Source organism: Panthera onca, chromosome D1, assembly GCF_046562875.1.
Source record: "Panthera onca isolate mPanOnc1 chromosome D1, mPanOnc1 haplotype 2, whole genome shotgun sequence".
In the NCBI taxonomy this organism is placed as follows: Eukaryota; Metazoa; Chordata; class Mammalia; order Carnivora; family Felidae; genus Panthera; species Panthera onca.
In genome coordinates this window covers 4,466,764-4,488,848 of record NC_138348.1, presented here as the reverse complement: position 1 = coordinate 4,488,848, position 22,085 = coordinate 4,466,764, and the positions used below count along the sequence as shown (strand labels likewise).

General features: G+C 50.7%; 1 protein-coding gene across 24 annotated transcripts in view; it reads left to right on the top strand.

Annotated features, from left to right (window-relative positions):
• Positions 1–22,085, top strand: part of PPP6R3 (protein phosphatase 6 regulatory subunit 3) — a 137,597-nt gene that overhangs the window by 99,670 nt on the left and 15,842 nt on the right. For 8 of the 24 annotated variants that reach the window (XM_060607477.3, XM_060607476.3, XM_060607492.3 and 5 more), the window contains 8 exons: positions 728–877; positions 1,948–2,012; positions 4,432–4,547; positions 6,163–6,248; positions 12,329–12,415; positions 17,132–17,229; positions 19,071–19,125; positions 20,012–20,142. In XM_060607477.3, coding sequence (XP_060463460.1) covers positions 728–877; positions 1,948–2,012; positions 4,432–4,547; positions 6,163–6,248; positions 12,329–12,415; positions 17,132–17,229; positions 19,071–19,125; positions 20,012–20,142 — 788 coding nt within the window. The remainder of the gene's footprint in view (positions 1–727; positions 878–1,947; positions 2,013–4,431; positions 4,548–6,162; positions 6,249–12,328; positions 12,416–17,131; positions 17,230–19,070; positions 19,126–20,011; positions 20,143–22,085) is intronic. The other 16 variants (XM_060607480.3, XM_060607478.3, XM_060607474.3 and 13 more) reach the window with 5 other exon arrangements.

Genomic DNA, 22,085 nt, shown 5'->3' with positions numbered 1-22,085 from the left:
GGTTTTGAGTTGAGGTAACCAGACTCGAAGCATGTCCTGAATATATGTATACACGATGCATTTTGTGTTTGTAGGAATTGTCTTTCCTTTTTGTGATCCTATCAACTTTTCGAGCAATCTGGGAAACCCATGTGCTTTCTGGAGGTCCACACGTCACTGCTTCCCAGACCTCTCTTGTTTTACTCCATTCGCTAATAGTTCCATGAGTTTCAAATGCCTGAGTGCTTATTCTTTGTTAAGGTGTGAGCACCCTGAGATTGGAGACCATCTTTTTGTCTGTCCCTGTCTCCTGTATGGCCTCTAGCACTGTGCCCTGCACAAAAGCCATCAGTACAGGTTTGTTGACTCAAAATAAAATTCTTAAACATTTCTTTAAAAATTAGTGGACGCTTACTGAACTTAATGCCTGTGTTAGTTGCCTTGAAAATGTAAAAAGATTTTCTCTTTCAGAAGCTTACTGTTGTTTTCCTGTGTTCATTGTTGTTTTCTACTAGATTCCATGCAATTGCTGGCATGTTGAATGAGCAGGTATCATGCTCTTCAGTCTCCGTAGTGGCATTTCAAGCCCCCGTTAAAGTAAACTTGTTTTCCTTTTAAATAGTCCTGTTGAACTAAGAACATATCATTTCCACTTTATTAAATCACTCTTTGGGAAGTGTGTTAGAGTAGTGGCTTTCAACATTGAGGCGGCCGAATAAAAGCAAGCATGGCTTTTTCTTTTTTGTAGGACATGTTCTTCAAATATACATGGAATAACTTTTTACATACACAAGTGGAAATTTGTATTGCACTGATTCTTGCAAGTCCTTTTGAAAATACAGAGAATAACACCATTACCGACCAAGACTCCGCCGGTGACAATTTGTTACTGAAACACGTAAGCTTACTGGTGTCTCTTTTCTGCTGCTCCTGATAAGTGTGAAGTGGGTCAGTCGAAGGGCAGGGAGGTAATTTCAGAGTCCAGATGGTTAACTCTCTTGTTTTAAAGTCTGCAGAAAGCGTTTAGCCAGTTGTTTGGCTTACCAGTTTTAAATTTTTTAAGTGTGCTTACTTGTTTTGAGAGAGTGTGCAAGCAGGGAAGGGGCAGAGAGAATGGGGAGGGAGAGAATCCCAAGCAGGCTCTATGCTGCCAACGCCGAGCCTGACTCGGGGCTCAAACTCTTGAACCGTGAGATCATGACCTGAGCCAAAATCAGGAGTCGACGGACTGAGCCACACAGGCACCCCGGCTTGCCAGTTTTAATTTGTAGGCTAAATACACGAGTGAAGGTTGGCAGGAGTGGGCTGCGTGCAGTAACGAGCGAAACGTTTCTGTGGCCCTGTTTCCTTCGTTAACTACGAGGTGATTTTACTAAGTCAGTCTTCAGATTTCTTCTTGCTCTGAAGTTCCGTGGTTGTGCGGAGTTTTCTAGCTCACGCTGGGTTACTCGCAAACCGGGGACTTGGGAGAAGCTGGCTCAACCAAGTCGAAGGGAAAGGCCATGACCTTGGGTGCAACTGCATCGCGCATCCCGACAGCGATGGCAGCGGGTGCGGAAGCGAGCGTGGCCCGGGCTTCAAAAGCACAGGGATTGCTGCGGATTCTGAGAGATTTTTGCCAGGGTGTAATCTTCCTTATTCTTTTGAATTTATTAGCCAGTTTTCATGGCTCGTGAAACCTGGCTTTGCTTTAGGTCAGCTGCTCAGTGGAGCGGCACCTGCAGTGTCGCTGTTCCCCAGCAGCTACGGTGCTGGAGGCGTGGCTCCCGTCCCGATCCCCGTAGCGTTTGTTCTGAGGGCCTTGCGTGAATCTGTTACCACGTTGCAGATGAGTTAGCCGGTAATTCACAGCTTGCTGGGTGATAACATGTCACTGTTCTATTTGAGTAGAGTTCTGTTTCAGTCTAGAACTTTGATGCTTTGACATTATTTACATAAATGTTAACTGGAATATTCCTTTTTATTCAGCTTTTTCAAAAATGTCAGTTAATAGAACGAATACTTGATGCCTGGGAAATGAATGAGAAGAAACAGTAAGTAAGCCGTTTTCTGAGAGGAATTCTGTCTGATTTTTAACTTGAAGAAAACACCCTCCCTTGCCTGAGAGAACAGTGAGAGTAACTACGAGGTACAGACCAGCTTCCAGTTACAAATGGTTCTCTCCAGATTCTTTCATTGTAGCCGTTTATTTCTAGATCCCCCCTGTCTTTGTAGCTCTCTTGAGGGGAACCCAGGGGTTAGCTGCCTTTGAAACTTCCGGGACCTTTTTGAATAGCTGTTTTCCTGACAGTAGGAAAGAAAAAGAGTCCTCAAGTCAAGGCCTCCCTGATGATGCTTCAAGTTCAGGTCACCCCGTGTTCTCGCCGCGGAGAAGGGCACTTCCTGACCGAAGAGGGGACGGCGACTGCCCTGGCGATTTGTGTTCAGAAAATCTCCGTTAGCCGACGGGCACGATCACCTGAAGTGGTGGCTGACACGCGTCAGGCGCTTTGCCGCACGCCCCGCTTCCTCCCTCGGGCCCTGGGGGCTTTGACGCCATCTCACAGGAGGCCGGTGGCGGGGCGTGCGTGGAAGACGCTCTCGGGGCCACTTCTTGCGTTTGCTTTTTTTTTTTCAACTTTTTTTTTTTTTTTTTTTTTTTAATTTATTTTTGGGACAGAGAGAGACAGAGCATGAACGGGGGAGGGGCAGAGAGAGAGGGAGACACGGAATCGGAAACAGGCTCCAGGCTCCGAGCCATCAGCCCAGAGCCTGACGCGGGGCTCGAACTCACGGACCGCGAGATCGTGACCTGGCTGAAGTCGGACGCTTAACCGACTGCGCCACCCAGTCGCCCCTCGTTTGCTTTTAAGTCAGGTGCATTGAGGTGTAATTCTTGTAAGGTGGGACTCCATCCTTTCAGGGCGTGCATTTCTAGGAGCTCTGACGAACGCGTGCGGGTGCGGGAGCGCTGCACTCAAGGCACGGAGCATTTCCAGCGGCCCAGAAGGCCGTCCCGTGCGCCTTCGTGCTTGAGCCCGCGCCGGGAGGTTTCTTGCTCTGTGTCTCTGCTCAGACTCCTCTTGCGGCCTCTGGGAGAGCTAGGAACTAAAGGGAGGTGTCAGCTTTATTTTGTCAGGTTTGGTGTTTCCGGAAGTGCTCACTGGCACTGATAGAGCTGTGACTGGACTCTGGAAAACCTGCATTTAGTCCGAGGCTCGTCTCGGTGGGCCTCGGGTCCATTCTTCCACACGGAGCTCCTGTGGGGGTGCTGTGTCTGGCCAGATCAGCCTCTCCGGGTCTGTGTTTGGCCCCACGTTAGCAGCTTAGAGCCCTCCCCAACCTCCCTTGTTCTCTGCCTCTTCATCGCCAGTGCAAAGGTGTCTGGTATGCTCTGTGTCCCCTAAGCGCCATCCTTCAGAGGCTTGACTGTTGTAGTCCCCCCACCTTGGGCGTTCCGGAACGAGCTTTCCTAACGTTTCCTTGCCCCAGAAGCCGAAAGAACATCAGGAGCCTTGGAGCAAAACCCTGGCGGGTGGGCATTTGAGCTCCCTCGGGAGCTCGTGGGAGCACCGCACAGGGTCTGACCAGGAAGCTGCCTGTGAGGAACACCGGGGTCTCGGGATCTTATTGTGAAGCCAGAAGAGGCTCTTAACAACTCACTTGAGATCAACTCTGTGTCTTCTGACCCTTAGCTGTTTGCAGACCCTTTAAGATTCTTAGCAGATACCCTCTTTCTCAGAAAAGCCTTCAAGCAAGTATGGCTTTTTTAGTGGCCCCTGAAAGATCCTCCCTGTAAGCAAAAATCTAAGTCCTGACCCTTTGTAAACAGGCAGAGAAATCACAGCGATGTGACAAGTGTATCTACATGGATGGATTTGGTAAAGATGGGTCCTGGTTAGGAAGGGTAGGCCCTAAATGGGGGAGAGCAACGGGGAGTGGTTTCTGTGCCCGTGTTCCAGGTGCCGTGTGGGCCCGAGACCAGCTGAGCGCCCCTCGCCTCGGCCGGATCCTTAAGATCGGCTGCTCTTTTGACCTGAGAAATGCCATTGGTAGACGATTATGTCTGTTAGTAGACGCGGTGGAGACGTGATGTCTCAGAAAACGAAGCAGCAGGATTGTCACCTTAGGTGCTTTCGGCCTTTTTAAAGTCTGTTCACAGAAAGATCCAAAGCCAAGTCACAGAAATATTAGGTGTCAGTGAATGTTTGGGCTTTTTTTTTTTTTTTTTAAGATTATCGAAGGTTAATGATTGGTTTGTATATTGAACGGACCTTGATGAGTGTGGCCACGTGTGATCCTTGAGCGGACCGCCTCTGCCCCTCCCCACCCTGGCCTGACCTGGTGACCGTCCATCCCCAGCTTCAGGGCCTCCGTTTTTAGAATGATCACTCCAACCCGCTGTGCTTACCAGGCTGTCTCACGACTCCCTCCGGTCGGGAGTCTGAAGATTTGTCCTCTCCCCCTTGTCAGGGCCGAGGGAGGCAGACGGCACGGCTACATGGGACACCTGACAAGGATAGCTAACTGTATCGTGCACAGCACTGACAAGGGCCCCAACAGTGCATTAGTACAGCAGCTTATCAAAGGTAAGTGGCTTTTGGAATTTTAATTACACTTTTGTTGGATTGGAGGAAGGATTTAAGGGTAAATTGGAAACGTTCGTAACGTTTTTAATGGCAGTCTGTGGAGTTCCTTTATATTGCGCGAATTATCCGGAGATCTGAGTGAAGTTGTTTGAAGAGTGTAGTTCCTTGCTCTGTGTCCCTCCTTATTTCTGCAGTCCTTTGAGTGAGTACTGGCAGCCCGGCCAAGGCACCCGCTCTCGCTCTCAGGGAGCCTGCTCACCATATCCACCAAGTCTGGCGTCCCATCGCCAGCCGCTACGTCACGAGCTGGGATCGCTCTTTTTATTTACTTCTGAAGGCCCCTGTGTATGTAGCCTGTGGATTGAGTTCCTTCAGCTGGGGTATTGCAGCATTCCTCCACATGTTTTCCGTCTCTCCTCCTAAGAGGAGGGCTAGTGGACTCTAAAAGATGCTTTCTGTACCAGCATTGAAATTTACCAGGCGAGGTTACTGGCAAGAAGCTGCAGGTGCCTTTTACACTGGCGCCCAGGCCAAGAGTCCGTCCCCTCTACACCCAGGGCCCAGGAGCTCTGTGGACTCTGGGGCTTGGACTGGTCCTGCGACTTAACTCCAGGAGTGTGAAAATCTCCAACCCCTGTAGTTCTGAATTCATCCAAACTCAACTTGCTGAACACTAGAAATTGTTTCCCAGTCTATCCGGTTTGTCTTTTAAATGAAGGTCTGTGTTCAAGAGGCTGTTCCCTGTTGACCATGCACTGAAAGAGCTGTTCTAGGCCGTGGGATCAGTTGGGGCTTTGCCCCCCTGTAATTTTGCTCCCCGAGACAGGTCCAGGCGGGGCCGTCCCAGGTTGTGTGCTCACCTGGAGAGGTGGCCATGGGCGTGATTACGTCCTGTGGCTCAGTCTTTGTTTTCCCGGAGCTGCTCACCACGGGGTGTGTGAGGGGCACACACACATCTGTTGGAACCGGAAGTGTCAGAGGACAGCTCTAGTCAGGGTTCCGAGATTATAGCCGTAGTTCCCTTTTCTCGGAAAAAGTATTTGTGTGCCCTTTTCTTTAAAATTCCTCTAGAAGGTGGAGTCTCACTGCTGCGTCTGTGTTGCCATGGTGGCCTATGGGCACAAGCATTTAGGAAACACTGTGTTGGAATAATTTGAGCAGCCGAACCAGGCTCCAGGAGCCATCACCGTATCTGACGGGTGTGCGGGAGCTTGTGCTACAGCATTTCCTAAACTTGAACGACGTGGAAACAGACGATTTTTCCTCCTGCCTTAAAAGACCCACTGTTCTCTCTGAAGTGCACTGGGCACACGCTTTCCAGATTCAGTGTTCGCCATTTTTAAAACTTGTTAAATTCACAGAGCTGCGTAGCACCCTTGGCATCAAGCAGAGACCTTTTGGGGGGGGGGGGGGTGGCTCTGGTTCCTGAAATTACTGACGTCCAGGCCACAAGGCCTTATAACTCTGTTTCTCCAAGAGGCGGGTGCTCAGATGACGGGGCACATCTGCCTTCGAGGAGCCGAGCGGGTGGTGCACCCCCTGTTTCCTGTTTGTTTTGTGCGTCTGTGTTTGAGGCCCCTGGAGTGACCATGCCTCTTTCTTTCTCTCTCCAAAGGTCTTCCAGATACAGTCAGGGAGCGATGGGAGGCGTTCTGCGCAAGCTCCTTGGGAGAAACTAACAAGAGGAACACGGTAGATCTAGTAGGTTTTACCGGGTCACGTTTCTGTGACTCCAGTGCTCTCGGCCTTTGCCCACTTGCTCAGAAAGAGATGAAAGAAAGATCTTTCGTTTGTCTCGGTAATTTGGGGCCAAGGATAAGTTCATGTTTCTTTACCAAGGAAGAGAGGTCAGTGTTCGCCATATTCGTGACAACTTGTCTCGTCAGTTCCCAATTCCTGCCTGCGGTGACCAGAGGGTACAGAGAGGACACTGACCTCTACGTCCCCCACCCCCACCCCCATTTCCCTCAGTGCCTCAACAGAACCGCTGCTAGCCAGCCTTCTCTGTCAGGGGTGTTGCCTTCTGCCTCAGATAAGCCAGGGTGGTTAGAAGCCTCAGGAAGCCTTTGGATATTTTCTAATATTACTGAGTTGAGTTTACCCTCTTTTTAGATTATTCCCACTGTGGGGCGGGGGAGAATTTTGTAGATGACTTTGGAACTAACACATTAGAACCATTAGCCAGGGAATAATGGCATTGATAATATTTTTAAAAATTATATTGGACTTTGGAATGTATTCTTTGTTTTTTTAATGCATTGAGATTGAAGGTAAGTATTGCTTTTGGTTTTAAAGATAAGGAAAGCATTTCCTTTTGTAAGCACATGCCAGCTGATAATTGAGGTGGTGGCCTTAACTCTACACAGAAGTAGATGTGTCGGGCATTTAATTCTATGTTTGAAATTCAGCAGCTGCTTCTAATACACACTAACGCCTTGGCTGTTAGGCGGTCAGGTCCCTGACAGCCTTATCAGTTCACAGCAGAGTTTAGAAACAGGAGGGAAACAGAAGGGCTCAGAGCAGAAACAGAAGTGGCAGCTACAGAGCGGTCACCAGGTCATCCTGTGTTACTCTCCCAAAGGGCTGTTGCCTTCTATTTGGTAGATTGTCTAACAAATTTGGTTATCTTTTTCCAGACTCTTCACAGATTGGTTGGGTAATGGCTTGTTAAGGATGGGTATAATGATAGAATCAGTAGGAGTTGGAAGATTGTGAAGTTAAGAGATCACTAAGGGGAGCTGTGTGAGGCCATTTAATTAAAATACGTCCGATGGCCTCAGTGTCTCAGTGCGTCATAGCCCAGCAGAGAGACTGACATCCACTTTGACAGCCCTGAGTCATCAAGGAAGACTTAAGTAATTTTTGATGAGCATAACCACCTACGGTGGATTGATTGCTTTCTTCCCCAATCACATTGCTTAAAATTGTGGATAATCAAGGTTTTATTGTAGGCTGAAATTGTTCTCTGGCACTGTTAAAGTGAACCATTTAATTTAGTAGAAGCCCCATCTCGATTCTTTGTTAAGGTTGCGGGCAGTGTGGTCTCCTTGAAGGGGTGTTGTCATACTTCTTATTTATAAAGGAATGTTTAGGAATATTAATTGTGACTTTGGGAGACTTCTTTAAAGGTGTTCCTTCAAAGGGTTGTAGACTTCAAAAGTGTCCAGTAAAACTTGCTGTTATCAGCGGTTTTTAAAACATGTTCTTTGTCTTTGGTAATTGAAACATTTCTCGTGTGAGCAGTTCTGTGTAAAGACAGCCTTCGTTGCAGTTCAGACAGCACTCAGCTGCTTTGCATGGTACTGTCAGTAACCTGGGCTGTGACTCCGTGTAAATGTTCTGTGTGTCTATGTGAAGGGGCGTATACAAGCAGGGCAGAATTCACGTACAGCCCTTTTGGGTCAGACACCTCTGACGTCCGGACTTTACACCTGGGTGGAAGGGAAGGTTATCCTGGGCCCATCTGTCACTAATAGCAGCTTAGTTCTCTTTGGCCAAAAGCGGTGAGACTTCTAGAGCCTTGTTGATGTCGCTCATATCCCGTGTTGATTTAGCCCCACTCTGTAATTTTGTTGTCTGTTGTCCGTGAGAACTTTCGGGCTGATGTCTCAAGACCTCTTCAGTTCCTTGATCCCACGTGCCCAGGACTTAAATACCACCTCCCTTCAGTTTTAAGTCCTTTCAGTGGGGAATTTTGCTCTGTAGTCATTTTAGGGATATGTAGGTTCCCGGTTCCTAAGGGTGCCTGTGCATTCTAGGCCACCAGCGAGACTTCCTGCGGCCTCTGGGCTCTCCGTGTTTGCGCCCAGAAAGCTTCAGGTTGTATCCTAGGAGGGTTGGGTACCATGTTCCAGGGCACATTATCATAAACCCAGCTTGGTAAACGCAGTGGGTCTTGCCCTTGGGAAAATGTCCTGCAGAAAGAGTGCTCACTTGCCCATGTAACGCAGTACAAGGTCTAAGTAGAGGCATCTCAGACACGTTCATTCTAAAATAGGCAGTTGACTAATAATAGATGGCTTATTCCCTGTCCGCTCCCCCAAATCGATAGATTAGATTAGAGACGCTGTCTTGATGCCTTGACTTAGTTGGTTTTACCATGGCTCAGATGTCTCCCTGGGAATCATTTTAGGTGTTTCCTAGGACTTCAGCCCATCCGCAGTTCACACCTGATGCTTGGGTTAAAATATTGTTGTATTGCCCTGGCCTGTTCTTATTTTCCTAGTCACAGCGAGGATTCGTTGATTAGCACACCAAACGCTTCCCTGTGCCGCTGGCTGTGGGCTGAGGTCCTGCTCACTCCTGTAGGAAAAGCCGTGCCAGCCCCGAGCTCCTCCCGCTCCTGGGCGGCTTTCTAACTACGCTGTCTCTGAGGTCTGTGAAGTACTTTAATCTTTTGGCCCATCACACCGAAGTATATGCACAGTAGACTCGTAGATTGCTTCTGTGTTTATGTTGGGAGTTTTGTTATGAATGAAATTTGGTGTGTTACTTACCAGAGACCTCTCCGTGGGTCTGTTGGTAAGAACTGGTCAAGTCTTGGTAAAGTTAGGTAACGTAGGAGGTGTCGACACGGACTCTGGAAGGTTGCGTTTGCTTCGTTCTCTGCCTCCTATGTGTGGGGGAGAAGGTGTTGTCTCGAGTATTGGCGTGTCCTTCCCGCCACTCATGAGCTCGCTCGGGGAGGTTGTGCAGAATAAGGCACACGTGTGCCCGTGCGTTGGCCCAGAGGCCCAGCAGCGCGGGGCGGAACCGCCGTGTGTCTCACCCGCCCCGGGGCATGGGGGTGCCGGGGGGTCCCCAGCAGGGGTCCCCAGGGTAGCAAGGGGGGAGATCTTGTCTGTGATTTCCACACGTCACCTGGGTTAACATGCCAGCCGTGCCCATGATCCTCCTTAGCATTTAGCGAGCTGACCGGCCAAGGCGCCAAAAACACTTGGCTTTTTCCTGTAGCAACAGTTAACGAAACTAAAATTTTACTATGAAAGAAGGGAACAACATCTCAAAAGCTTTTTTCCGCTGAAGCGTCAAGACTATATTTAGAACACTTCTGGCTTGGTCAGAGTGTTCGTACGTACTTGTTACTTTTTAAAAAGTTATGACTGTGTTCCCCGTACGTTCTCATAATGTGTTGGTATTCGTTAATTTAATAAACATTTGAGCGGCTACTGTGTGCCATGCACTGAGGCTCTTGTCGTAAACTCGACTGGCAAAGATCCCTGCCTGGGTGGAAACGGGTAAACTCCAGGGCAGGGAGCCAGGGGTTTGTCTGGGGCAGGTGTGCAGACCTCTCCGAGAGGTACCTTTGTGCAGAGGCGTGAGGGGGGCAGAGCTCGTGCGGAAGCTGGCCCGGCATCCGGAGGGAGAGAGCGGGCATGAGGTCCAAGGCCAGCTCTCCTGCTTCAGTCCGCGCGGACCCTGGTTATGTCTTAGTGAGATGAGAAGCTGTTCGGTATGGCATCTAAAGGTGACATAGCTTAACGTACGTTGTAAAAGAGCGTTACGGCTCTCGGGTTGAGAACAGACTGCGGTGGGGCAGGTGGCGGCAGGGAGACCCGCAGCCCCCAGGTACGGCGTTGTCCGGGGCGAGAGGCGGAGGCGGCTTGCACCAGAGAGAGCTGGTCGGCCTGGTGAGAAGCGACGGTCTCGTAGGTTGTGTTTTGACAGTGGGGTGAGTAGATACGTGTGAGAGAGAAGAAACCAGAAGGCCGAGGTTTGAGCTGAGGAATGAGGAGGCGACGAGTGGCATCTGCTGAGATGGAGACACCTCGGCGGGGGCGTGCCGGGGGCTCGGGCCGGGGGCTCAGGTGGCGGCACCTAGCTGTGTGATGGACTAGGTGGGATTCCAGGCAGCGGGTCCCCTCCCCGCCGGGGCCGGGGTGCGTTCAGCCACCTTTGTAGCCCATTTTGTCGGGAACGGTTTCAGGCCAGCTAGGATGTGGGTAGAACCAGAGTCGCCACATCTTTCCGTACATAAACACAAAGGCGTGCGCGCATCGTGTTGTTAATAACTTGGCAAAACTTCTTTTTGGAGAAAAGATTACCTCCCGGAATTGCTTTGAGGAGACAAGTGACAGAGGGTGCGTAAAAGGGGTCACTGCTGCGTCCGGCACGTGGTAGTTGCTCAACAGAAACGGATTTCTTGCTCACCTTCCGTCAACGAACCGATGCGTTTTGTAGCGAAAGGTAACACTGTGAATGAGGAAACGTTGAATCCTGCTTGAACTCGGACGAGACCCGCCAGGGGTGGCCGGGTCTTTTTTTGTTCTCTCTTGTCTAGTTGACCTGGCTTGCTCTTTGGCTTGTCTTCTAATCCTGCACCCTACCCTGGGGGGGGGCGCCCCCTAAAACATAATAGGATTCTCGCGCTAGCTTGCCGCCCAGCAGCCCGGGTCTCCTCTGGACCCGCCACAGTGGCCGGGCCTCCCGTGCCGCCGGCTGCCGTGACCGAGCAGGATCCCGCCTCCCCCCTCCCGCGTTCTGCACGACTTTCCCACTAACTCGCGGGAGCTGCGATTGACCCCGGCACACTCCCTTCGTTGCTCCCAGATCCTGCCTTTGACCTCATCCGGCCAGTTTCAGATTCCGAGTGTGCACACCCACCTCTCCCTCAGGGAGAAGGGGGCGGGGGCTTCATTGGACGTGCGGGGCAGTTCGCTCGGCTCAGCATCGTTGCCAGAGATGGTCGAAGAGAAAAGAGATTGATTTTATTCGAGCGGTGACGTATTGCGTTTCATAAGCCATACCACACGCAGACCTGTGGGAGCCTCCTTCGGGTTTCTTGGTCCAGTGTTGGAACATCACAGAACAAACCAGGCCACTTTGTGTAGCTCCGTTCAGGCTCTTAGACACAGCGTCAAGGGTTAGCAGGTCGCGGCCGCTCACGTCTTCCCCCGATGACCGTGCCCTCTGCCGGTTATGCTTCTGTGGAAAGTACAGGGTGAGTAACTCAGGAAACACAGTGTAAGTTACCCTCAGAAGTACACTGCTCGTTTTAGGATTTTACAGACTGTTCACATTTATTACTGGCTATGCAGCAGTCACTGTTACTCGTGCTTAGTCACTTGTGTATTTTCATTTCTAATTGTTAATACGTCCCCTCAATGCCGTGTGTCATTTATGAATGAATAAAAATCACCATGAATTGGTGAGCAGTTCATGTTCGTGTTTTGTTTGAGTTGGTTGTAAGTTTTGAGGGCAGGGACTATGTTTTAAGGGACAGAAGATTTGGGGTCTTTTTATAAGCAGGGTGTTCTAGTGGTTCAAAGTCCACTCTAGGGTTTATGGACAATGTTCTTCTCAGAGTGGACAGGGGACGCGAGAAGTAAAAGTGCTCCTATCTAAACCTGACCTTCCCGGGGGCCCATGAGTAACCCCTGGGCGTGGTATTTTCACTCTCTGAGCTTGGCACATACGAGTTGTTTTTATACTTCACCTGAGCCGTTCCTTCCACCTGCCCTTTGTAAACATTTAATTGGAGATGATTATTAAAATCACTTAAATGGAGTAACTCCCCTCTTCCCTGGTTTCTGGCGATACTAGGAAGGAGAGCGAGAACACAAGTGGGCAGCAGAAGGGCAGGTGACCTGACCATCTGGTTGAGTGAAATGGGCTTTTGGATGATTGGGGTGGATTTTATAACTTAACTGTTAACTTATTTTTGTGCTTGCTGTTGTTACACATTGAGAGAAAAACTAAATGTGATTTTTCCATAAAAATGCTGATACGAATGTCCAAAACTTTTCTCTGTTAAATAGTGTTTTACATTTTTATGCATATAGGTTACAACCTGCCATATTCATTCATCCAGTGATGATGAAATTGACTTTAAAGAAACGGGTTTCTCACAGGATTCTTCTTTGCAGCAAGTGAGTCATGCCTAAAGCTTTGCTTTTTGTTTTTATTTTAAATGCTTAATCTAGTTGCCACCTATGAGTCCCCTTTGGAGGCAGATTATGCACTAGGATATGATTTGGGGTTACTTACTAGTTAGGCAAAAGCATTAAAGATCGGAAGTTTCAGGTATGTGAGAGGAAGGTTTGTACTGATTATGTTTCCAGGGAATGTTTCACCCCTGGTCACGACAAAGCGGAATTGGGTGAATTTTCAGACTTGAGCAAACCGAATGGTTCAGCGAGTGCCTCAGACATACGTGTTACGCAGACCTGTGCACCGGCTGTGTGGTTGCTTAAAAGATCCCGTAGTAGCGACCTGTGGGTGAGAATCACACTCTTCGTGTGTCCTTACGGTCTTTTCTAGTGAAAGTTTCAGTTGCAGCAATTCCTTGCCACCCCACCCTCCTGTCCCCAATACTGTCCATTTATCAGCTGCTTCTGCCCTTTGTGGGGGAGAAGACGGGGTCTAAAAGTGACATGCCCGGATCTATCCCTCGCCCAGCGGTGGTTCTTGGAGAGGCGGCCGGTGGTTTCGCTACCTTGACTGGATACCAGGCGCGTACCCGACGTGGGAGCTAACGGCACAAGCCCCTCTTTCAAGGCACCAGCTCCTCAGACGGACAGATGGTGCCAGGACCCCATCTTGGCACCGGGTTGCTTTGGTGGCCGGGGGGGGGGGGGGGCGCGGGGGGAGGTTGACATAGCCCCCTTCCTACCCGGCACTGAATGTTCGCTTGGCTTCTTTTTTCTTAGCCTTTAAGCCTCATCTTTTCCCAGGGCCAGGATGAGGCTGCTTGTGGCTTTGCCGACCCCGTGTTTGGGCCTCCCAGTAGGCTGTCCTGCTGTGGTCGGGGCGGTTACTAAGTCAGGTTCACATTCACATTTACAGGACAGGTCTGGAGTGGGTTTTCAGCACTAGGCTGGCTTCTCCGTTGATTCTTAATGCTCCTCCTGCCCTTCGGAAGCCAGCCTCCCGGGGTTAGGGGCAGGGGCGGCCAGCCCACAGGGGGTGCTGTTGAGCAGCAGGGGCCTTCTTGTAGAGACAGCAGCCCCTCGCTGCCACCCTCGTGCCTTGCCGGTGCACCCAGGGTGCCCACCTGGCCCACTGTGAGCCCTGGTGCCTACAGGCCCTTCTTCCTTGACCCCCGAGTTCTCCGGCCTGGCAGTAGCCTCTCTGCCCCTACGGAAGCATCTGGAGAGTCCTGAAACCGGCCACTCAGCCTGATGTGAACTCCAGCGCTACGCATTGCTCACCCCTGCAGCGAAGCTCTGTGGTACAAAGTGTAAATTATCAAGGTGCTTCCGAACCTGTTGGGGAATCGCTTTAAGAAAGAGAATGCCCTCGACCTATGTGTAGATAAGCCGATGCCCTCGGAACTTGAGGCGGCTGATTTAATCTCAGGGGGTGCTTATTACCGTTAGGTATCCGGAAAGTGGGTCTCCTTCTCGTGAAATCTGATTCCATGGCTGTTCTGGGGAGGACGTTTTCTGACGTCTTTTTGGTTTGACTGACTGCTGATGTGCACATGAGGCAATCCCAGACACAAAACCGCCTTCCTGACAAAGCTCTCCACAGGCTCCCGTTCCTGTGGCTTTTATCCACTTCACGGAACCCTCTAAAAGTAGGAAAAATAATTCTTCTCTGGCGGACAAGCTTCTAGTAAACACTTCTTTGCATGCTTGAGTGACAAATCAGCTGGATCATTTTGAAAGTAAGAAATATGTTCCAGACTATTTTTTTTTTAATTTGAGACCACCAGTATAGATTAATTTAAGAATTTTATGCGGGATTTCCATGATAGCATATTAGTTTATATATATTAGTTTCAGTTTCTCATTCACGTTTAAAGTGAGGTTTCATGTTGATGTAAAGTCCTGTGTATAGAGAGCTTAGGGCAGGTCATTTAATAAGGTCCCTTGACCTTGTCCCTCACCTGTGGGCCATGTCTGGCTCAGGGGATGCTTCACAGGAAGTTTCGTGAATTCACAGCGTCTTGTGGATGCCGGCAGTCTGGCTGTGCCTCCTGGCCCTTCTGATTTCCCAGCCTCTAGTGTTTGACTCGAAGTCCCTCTGAATCTGACAGAGGTGTGGAGTGTGAGGAGGTCCTCTCCCTGCTGTGTCTGGAGACCTGAGGCTGAGGGCCGCAGACGGGCTCCGGAGACCTGGCGGGCGCCTCCCGCTCCCAGGCCCGTGCGGGGCGGCGGCGGGGAGAGGAGGCAAGGCAGGGACTTCCCGTCACTCCAGCGGCGCCTCCAAAGAGATCTGCTTAATAAAGCGGTCGACTCCCTTCTCAGTGACTTGAACGGTCCCCGGCTTTGGCCGGGATGACAGTTCTAGGCAGTGTGGGGTTTGTGTTTTGTTTTTTTGTTTTTTAATAATTAAGTTCTCAGTAATGACACAGCCGTACGGTGCTTCCCAGACTTGGATTTCTCCAAGTCCAAAGCACTTTTTAGGTGACTTTAAGTAGAATACAGTAACAGTTTTCACTTAGGTGGGTTTAGTACACATTAGTAGCTTTATTAGTAAAAATCGTGTCTGAAACTTGGAAGTTCTTTGCGAATTTGCATCTTCATAGAAGCTGTAATAGACTTAGAACTAATGAGGACCAGGGAGGTTTGTTTCCTTTTTCCCCTAAGTTACTGCATAGAGGTTACTTGTGTCCGTCAGTGGCTATATGTGTCTCCCTAGGGACATGAACGAATAGACAGGGAGACAGACAGACGACTCATATATGGGTGGACACACGTATATCTGTGTGTACCTATGCACGTGTATTCACATACGTACACTTGTAATACATTCAGTGTCTGCGTGCTCTCTGTGAAGCATTTAAAGGAACACTTTTCGGTTTTAGGAACCCCAAACTTCATAGTCCAAAGTCCAAAGGCACAAAAAAGTTAAAGGGAGAAAAAAGAAACAGACCAACTGGGGAGGGACCTTCTCCCTTGTGTGGCCAAGTCTGTAATCTGTAAATAAACTCAGAGCCCGGCTTCTGCCGCCTGCTTGGAAGAATGACTTCATGATTCTTTACATCTTTGAAAGCACCACACGTCCCATTTTACCTTTGACAACACGAGGGCGCGATTCAGCAGAACCCGTTTCTTTCTTTTGGGCTTAACGGGTGTGAGGGCTGCGTGTCCTATTTTCCATTCCCCTGTCCAAGCTCAGCCCGGCCTTCCAGAACTTGTCTCTGCCCTTCTGCGTGCACCCGCGACTCACTCAGCCCTGGCGCACCTTACCAAATGCGCCCCCGTGAGGCTGGCCCCCCGCCCCGTGTCACATAGTGTCACCTCCATGGGCAGGAAAGGGGACAGCATGGAAGGGCGTGAGTGAGCACGGGGGGGCGGGGGGAGGGCTCTCTCAAGTTAGAGAAAAGTGAAGTTTCAGGTTCTCAGCAAACTAGATAACCACTTTTTTCGGACCTGAGGAAAAGTTGCCTTCCAAAGCCAAATATAAGGTTTATTTTTTAATCACCTTCGATTTGGATTATCCATGCCATAATTCCCTGCCACCCGCATGAGTGATCAGGAGGGAGCAGAAGAGGCATTTCTGCAGCAGGTGTCCGCGGGGCGGAACCTCCGGGCGCTGCTCAAAAGGAGAACCGGGGAGAATTGGGTTTCAGGCAGTGGTAGCCGCCTCCCTCCCCAGCAAGTGGCTTCTGGTGAGATGCCTGTGGTTCAGCTCCCGGCTGTCGCTCCTGCCCCGTGTGTGTGGGCCCACCTGCAGGCGAGAGCTTTCCCGTCTGTCCAGAGCAAGTCCACAAGGCGGCGCACACACTGTTCTTCGTCAGCCTCCGTGCCTCGTTCGGGGTGGCGTGCGGGGTGCCACTTGCTGTCTTCGTTGTCCTTTACTCCTGCTTCAGAACATGGGACACCTTCGCCGCTTTCTCTTGTTCTGCTGGGCCTCCTTGTTGTTTTAAATCAGAAGCTCAGCATTCTTGTGAAGTCCATTTTAACCTTCCCCCGTTACCACCTAAGAAAACCCAAGTGAGCCTGGTGCTCTCTAGAATGGAAGAGACAGAATGGGCTCCTCTGTGGATCTTGCAGTTGTAGCTTTTCAGACCGGTGTCGGGTCAGTGTTAAGACTTTATCCTCTCTCTAAAGGTAGGTAGGATAGAAGCTACTTTGATACTCTTCCCGGCCTCTGAGACCGAAGTCTTTTTTTTAAAGAGAACGAAGTGTCCCCGAACGTTGTGTGTTGTAGGCTGGCAGATTTGATTACTGGTCGTGTTTTCCCCTGGTGCCGTGTAACTGTAGTGGGGGGGGGGGGGGGGGAGGGGGAGGGGGAGGGGCGGAGGGAGGGCGGTGGGTCACCACTTCCTGGATCTTAGGTTAAGGTTGGTTGTGTGCAGAGGTGATTGATACATCTTATAATTTCAGACTGTCACGTGTCACTTGATCACCTCTTCGAACCGGACTTAACCCAGACCTCTCTCTAAAGATAATTTACAGTAGAGGACAGAGTGGTCATTAACATCTCTTGCAGTGACATGTGCATTCGAATTCCAAACGTGTCCTTTTTTGGGTAAATTGTGTCTGAAATTATTTGATTGTTTTTAGAAAAACACACCAACTTCTTAAGCCCTAAGGCTATGTAAATAAGATGGTTTCTGGAACACAGGTGGGCAGATAGTGTGTAGAATGTCATTAGAATCATTGTATCACTGTCACTGGCCCTGGGGCTGCCAGGCCTTTTCTGATTATCAGATGCAACAAATGACGTCCAATTTTATTGACCAGTTTGGCTTCAACGATGAGAAGTTTGCGGATCAAGATGACATTGGCAAGTGAGTATATCTTCCTGTCCCCCGTCTCGTGCGCTCCTGTTTTTTCTGAGACGCGGTTCTCCGGGGTTCCGGGGACTTGGGCGCGTTCACGGGTTGGGATGCGCCTGCCCCCACGAGGTGCCCCTGCGGTCCCAGCCTGTCGGGCCCTGAAGCAGCCGGGGGTGGGGGGGCGGGGGGGGGGGGCTGAGGGCCGTGGGGCTCTTTCTCACAGGGGCTTGTCGCTGTGTATACTGAGCTTTGCTCACGAGCTCTGGTCGCTGCTCTGCCCGCGCCCCCCTCCCCCACCCCGCCGACGGCTGTGCCAGGTAGCGGCCCCCAGGGTGGTGAGTCCCTGCTGTAGTTGGCGGGTGGGAGTGGGCCCGGTGGCCTCCCAGCAGGGGCTCCCCACGTGTGTCCTCCCCGGCCCGCTCACCACGAGGCCGGCCGGGTGTCCCGTAAGAGCCGGGCAGGCGGAGCGCTCGTGCGGGCGAGGGAAGCGGGGGGCACGGGAGTGGGAAGTACTGGTACCACCAAACCAGTGAGTGACAGATGTGTGGGCGATCCACGGGAATGAAAGCAAAGGGTCTAGCGTCTGGCCCGGGGAAGGGAGAGGTGTTCGTAAGTAAAGTACTTACGGGGAGGGTCATAGCTCATCGAGAACAGAGGTGACGACCAAACGGCCTCTGTCACGGGGCACTGCCTGATGACGCTCGTCAGTACCCGGCGTCCGGGTGGCTCGTCGCTAGCAGTTAGGTGCTCGTGGTTCAGTGACGCAGCCGGCAGAGCCGTCTTCTGTCCCGAGCTGCAGTTTGTGGCGTGTGAGGAGCCGAAGGCCCCCGGCACGGTCCAGCTGTACCATACAGCACGCTGTGTTAGCGCAGCGGACGGGGGCTTCCCTGTAAACAGAGCAAGAGTTCAAGGCCGCCAGCTGCCCTAAGCGTCAGCTCATTCGGATGCAACATGAGCAAGGACTGCCCCCTGGTGGTTGTGTCTGTACCGCAGAAGCGCTCGCACCAGAGCCCACGGGCTCCCCACGCGGCATCTCGGCGCTCGCCCGTCTCCGCGCTCAGTAAATGTTACCTGTTGGGAATCCAGTCCCTTTAAAATGTATATTGGGTGCTTGGAGTAATGGTTGATTAGAACAGATCTTTTAAGAATTATACTGACTTTAGGGCCCCTGGGTGGCTCAGTCGGTTAAGGGTCCGACTCTTAATTTCAGCCCAGATGATGATTTCACAGTCCCGAGATGGAGCGCCGCCTCGGGCTCCAAGCTGGCCATGAGCCTGCTTAAGATTCCGCCCCTCTGCCCCTCCCCTGCTCACCCTCTTTCTCCAAAATAATAAGAATCTTACTTCCTCAAGAAATTATGTTTCACAGGCTATGAGTTCTTTCACCCCTACCTTCCTGCCGATCATGCCATACGTTAGGATTTGGGGGGTGTCTACTCTGTGTATGAATTTGGCCATCCCGGGAGAAAGATTAGTGTCTGAGAGCTGACAGCCCTTGGGTACTTTTTTGGGGTACCTGTTTTGACTGTTTCTTTTTTCCAAATAACCTTTTTCTTGGTTATGTAAGTATGGCCCGTGGAACCATGGTTGTTGCCGTGGATGTTAAAGATCCTTTATGGAAAGGCTTCGAGGGTGTGTTCATTCTGTCTCACAAGGCATCCACCCCTGCCTTTCCATCCTTTCTTAGTACCAAGGGAAGAGGCATCATCTAATGCAAGTAGGTTTTTGCTTTAGTTTTACCTGTGGAGATTTGAATGATAGGGTAACTGTTTTAAATTCGGAAAATGTCGTAAATAATGTTTCTGTCCCGCCTGTAGGCAATTAACTACTCCTGTACTTACATTTTGTTTACAGTGTTTCTTTCGATCGAGTATCAGACATCAACTTTACTCTCAATACAAATGAAAGCGTAAGTATTAAATGTTTCTTCTCCTTAGCAACACGGTATACGAGAGGTGGACAGTGGGGCCTGGGGTTTGTCCGAGCCTGTGCGTGGGTGCCGCGTGCGCTGGGACCCTCCGCGCCCCAGGACCCTTCATCTTGGGCTGGTATTCCTTCACCCAGCCGTGTCACCTGCGTGGTTCCTGTGGGGATGTGAGTTTGCAACCCTGGTTTAAGATGTGACAGGGCTGCTAAAACCGGGTCACTTGCGATTACAGTCTAGAGTTCAGAGGGTGCATTTTGACTCGAGCCAGATGCCTTTTATTCCAGATGTATGTCACCGGGAGAGAAACTTGGGCTAGATCAGGGCCTTGTCATCCCCAGGCACGGCTCAGACACCGAGTCGGCCCTGTCGGCAAATGATGCGGGATTGGTGTCATTTGAGTGGGCACGGTCCTGATTTTTATGTTGATTAACACGAGGGACCGCCGGCTTATTGGCTGATGTGATGAGGTTGAAGGTCCTGACTGGGCTGTTGCTGTTACCGTCACTGCTGCTTAGCTGGTAAAAGCGGAGGAAACGCGGGTTGCTTTGTTGTCAGGGCGGATCTGGGACTGCATCTCGGGGGGGGGGGGGGGGGGGGGGCAGGGAGGCTCTTGGAGGGAACGCGGCGCTTCTCCGGGTGAGGGGAGCCCGGGAAGACCGTGTAGGCTTCTGTGGGCCAGTTTTGAATCGAGCCTTTGGAGGGGGAGCTTTCTGCGGTTCCGCAAAAGCTGGCGTTGGCTGCCGTTACGTTTCGTTTTGGTGTGCGTGACAGACGCTGTTTTTTAAAGGAAGTTTGCGTTGGTAACTCGTGGAGAAAATAACTTGATTTTTAAGTTTGTTTTATTTTTCACTCTCTCGCTTTTATTTAGGGAAATATTGCCTTGTTTGAAGCGTGTTGTAAGGAAAGAATCCAGCAGTTTGACGATGGCGGCTCCGATGAGGAAGACATCTGGGAGGAAAAGCACATCGCGTTCGCTCCGGAATCCCAGAGACGGTCCAGGTGAGGGGTTTGTTACGGTGGCCGTGATCCCCAGGCGGAGAGTCGGGGGTGGTTGGGAGACGCACGTCGGATCCTCGGCAGATGCACGTACGTGACCTAGAGACCGGCGCTTCTGTCGTGGTCAGAAATGCCCTTGTCAGCTGACGCGAGGTGGTGCCAGTCTGCCCGTGTCCAGTGTGACAGGAGTGCGGACGAGTCAAGGTGCTGAACTTGAAAATGCAGGGAGCGTTTAGACGTAGTTCGAGAAGCGGCGCGGCGCGGCCTCTTCTGAACGGGAGGCAGTGCCGGGGAACGTAGCGAACGGCGCTCCGGGTCGATGCCCCCTCACCACTAACGTCCGCGGAAGCGGAGTTCTGTGTGGTTGCCTCCGGAAGACTGAAGGTTTCCCCAGGGGCGGGAAAAGCTGTCTCGACAAGGTAGTCTAGCTTGGGGAGACGGGATCCTGCCAGTGGGGGCCCTTTGGGGTCAGTCCAGTTGGGTTTTTTCCCGTCTAATTTGTTTGTCGCTCCGGCACGAGAACACGGAGTTCTTGTTATCCGAGTCGCCATCGCCAATATCCTCGTAGTCGGGAGGATAGCAGCGGAAGTCTCCTGTTTGTTTCATGTGTTTTTAAGAAGTAATGTGTCCACCTGGCGGACAATTCGAAGACAACAGAACGTACGGTGAAAAGTACAACCCCTCCCGCCCCTGCCCCACTGGCCGTTTCTTCCTCTTGCTGGGTAGAGTGCACCGGCATCCCTGCCCTCTCTCCGCGCGCACCGGCAGCTGTCGTGTCTCTAAGGAAGCGTACTGTTTCGGCTTACGGAAGACCACCTGCCGCTTAAACACAGCGACGGTGTATCTGTCTCCTAATCCACAGCTGTGTAAGGTCATTAAACCTAGCGGCTTTTCTCATGCCCGCTCTGTCACCGTCTGCGTGTTGCCTTGTTACTTTGTAATGACCAGGTAGCTGCAGCTCCAGGACCAGGAAGCAAAGACAGAGATCTTCGTGGTGACTTTGTTTTTGTTTGTTTGTTTTGTTCTTAAGATAAAGCCCCAAACTTGTCTGTCACCATCTCACTATGAAGTTCTGGGCCTCGTGTTGAGTGAATTCACTGAATGGCCATTGCCTACTACCGTTCACCTTGTGACGGCAGACCGTCCTCACACCTTGGAGCAGTCGCATCCCAGCGGGGCACCCTCTGTAGAGAGCGTAGAGAATCGAGTGTGGCGGTGAAGGTAGCATCCTAGAGGACAGGACAGTTGATACCCAGAGGGAGCACAGGATGATGAGAAAAGGCAACTTTGTATTAACAGCTCTGTTGAGGGGTAATTGACGTACAGAAACTTGTTTATTTAAATCATACGTTGTGCCGAGTTTGGACATACGAGTACATCCATGACACTGTCCTCTCAATCAAGGTCATGAACTTATCCATCACCCGCAGAAGCTTCCTCCTGCCCTTTTCTCTTGCCTTCCCCCATCTGCTTTTTGTTCCTTTAGAATAATTTGTGTTTTCTAGAGTTTTGTGTAAGTCACATTGCACATTATATAATTTATGTTGCTTCTTCCACTCGGCATAACTATTGTGAGAGTCATTCACGTTGGGTGATGTGTCAACAGCTCGTTCTGTTTTACGGTCGAGAAGTGTTCCATTAAATGGATGTACGACCCACCGAATGGGTGGCTGTGTTTATCCATGTACCTGATAATGGACATCTGGGTTTCTAGTTTTAGGCTGTGGTATCACTTGAGAGTAGACTGGCAAGTTATGGTTATATATCGTAAACCCTGAAGCAGCCACTAAGCAATAAAAACAGAGTTATAGTTAATAAGCCAACAAAGGAAATTAAATCATAAAAAATACCTAAAAAGAGAACAAAACAATAAAGGCAACTGAGACCCACAGAAAACTAATAACAGTGTGATAATATTAAACCTAGGCAACCGTATCAGGATTCGT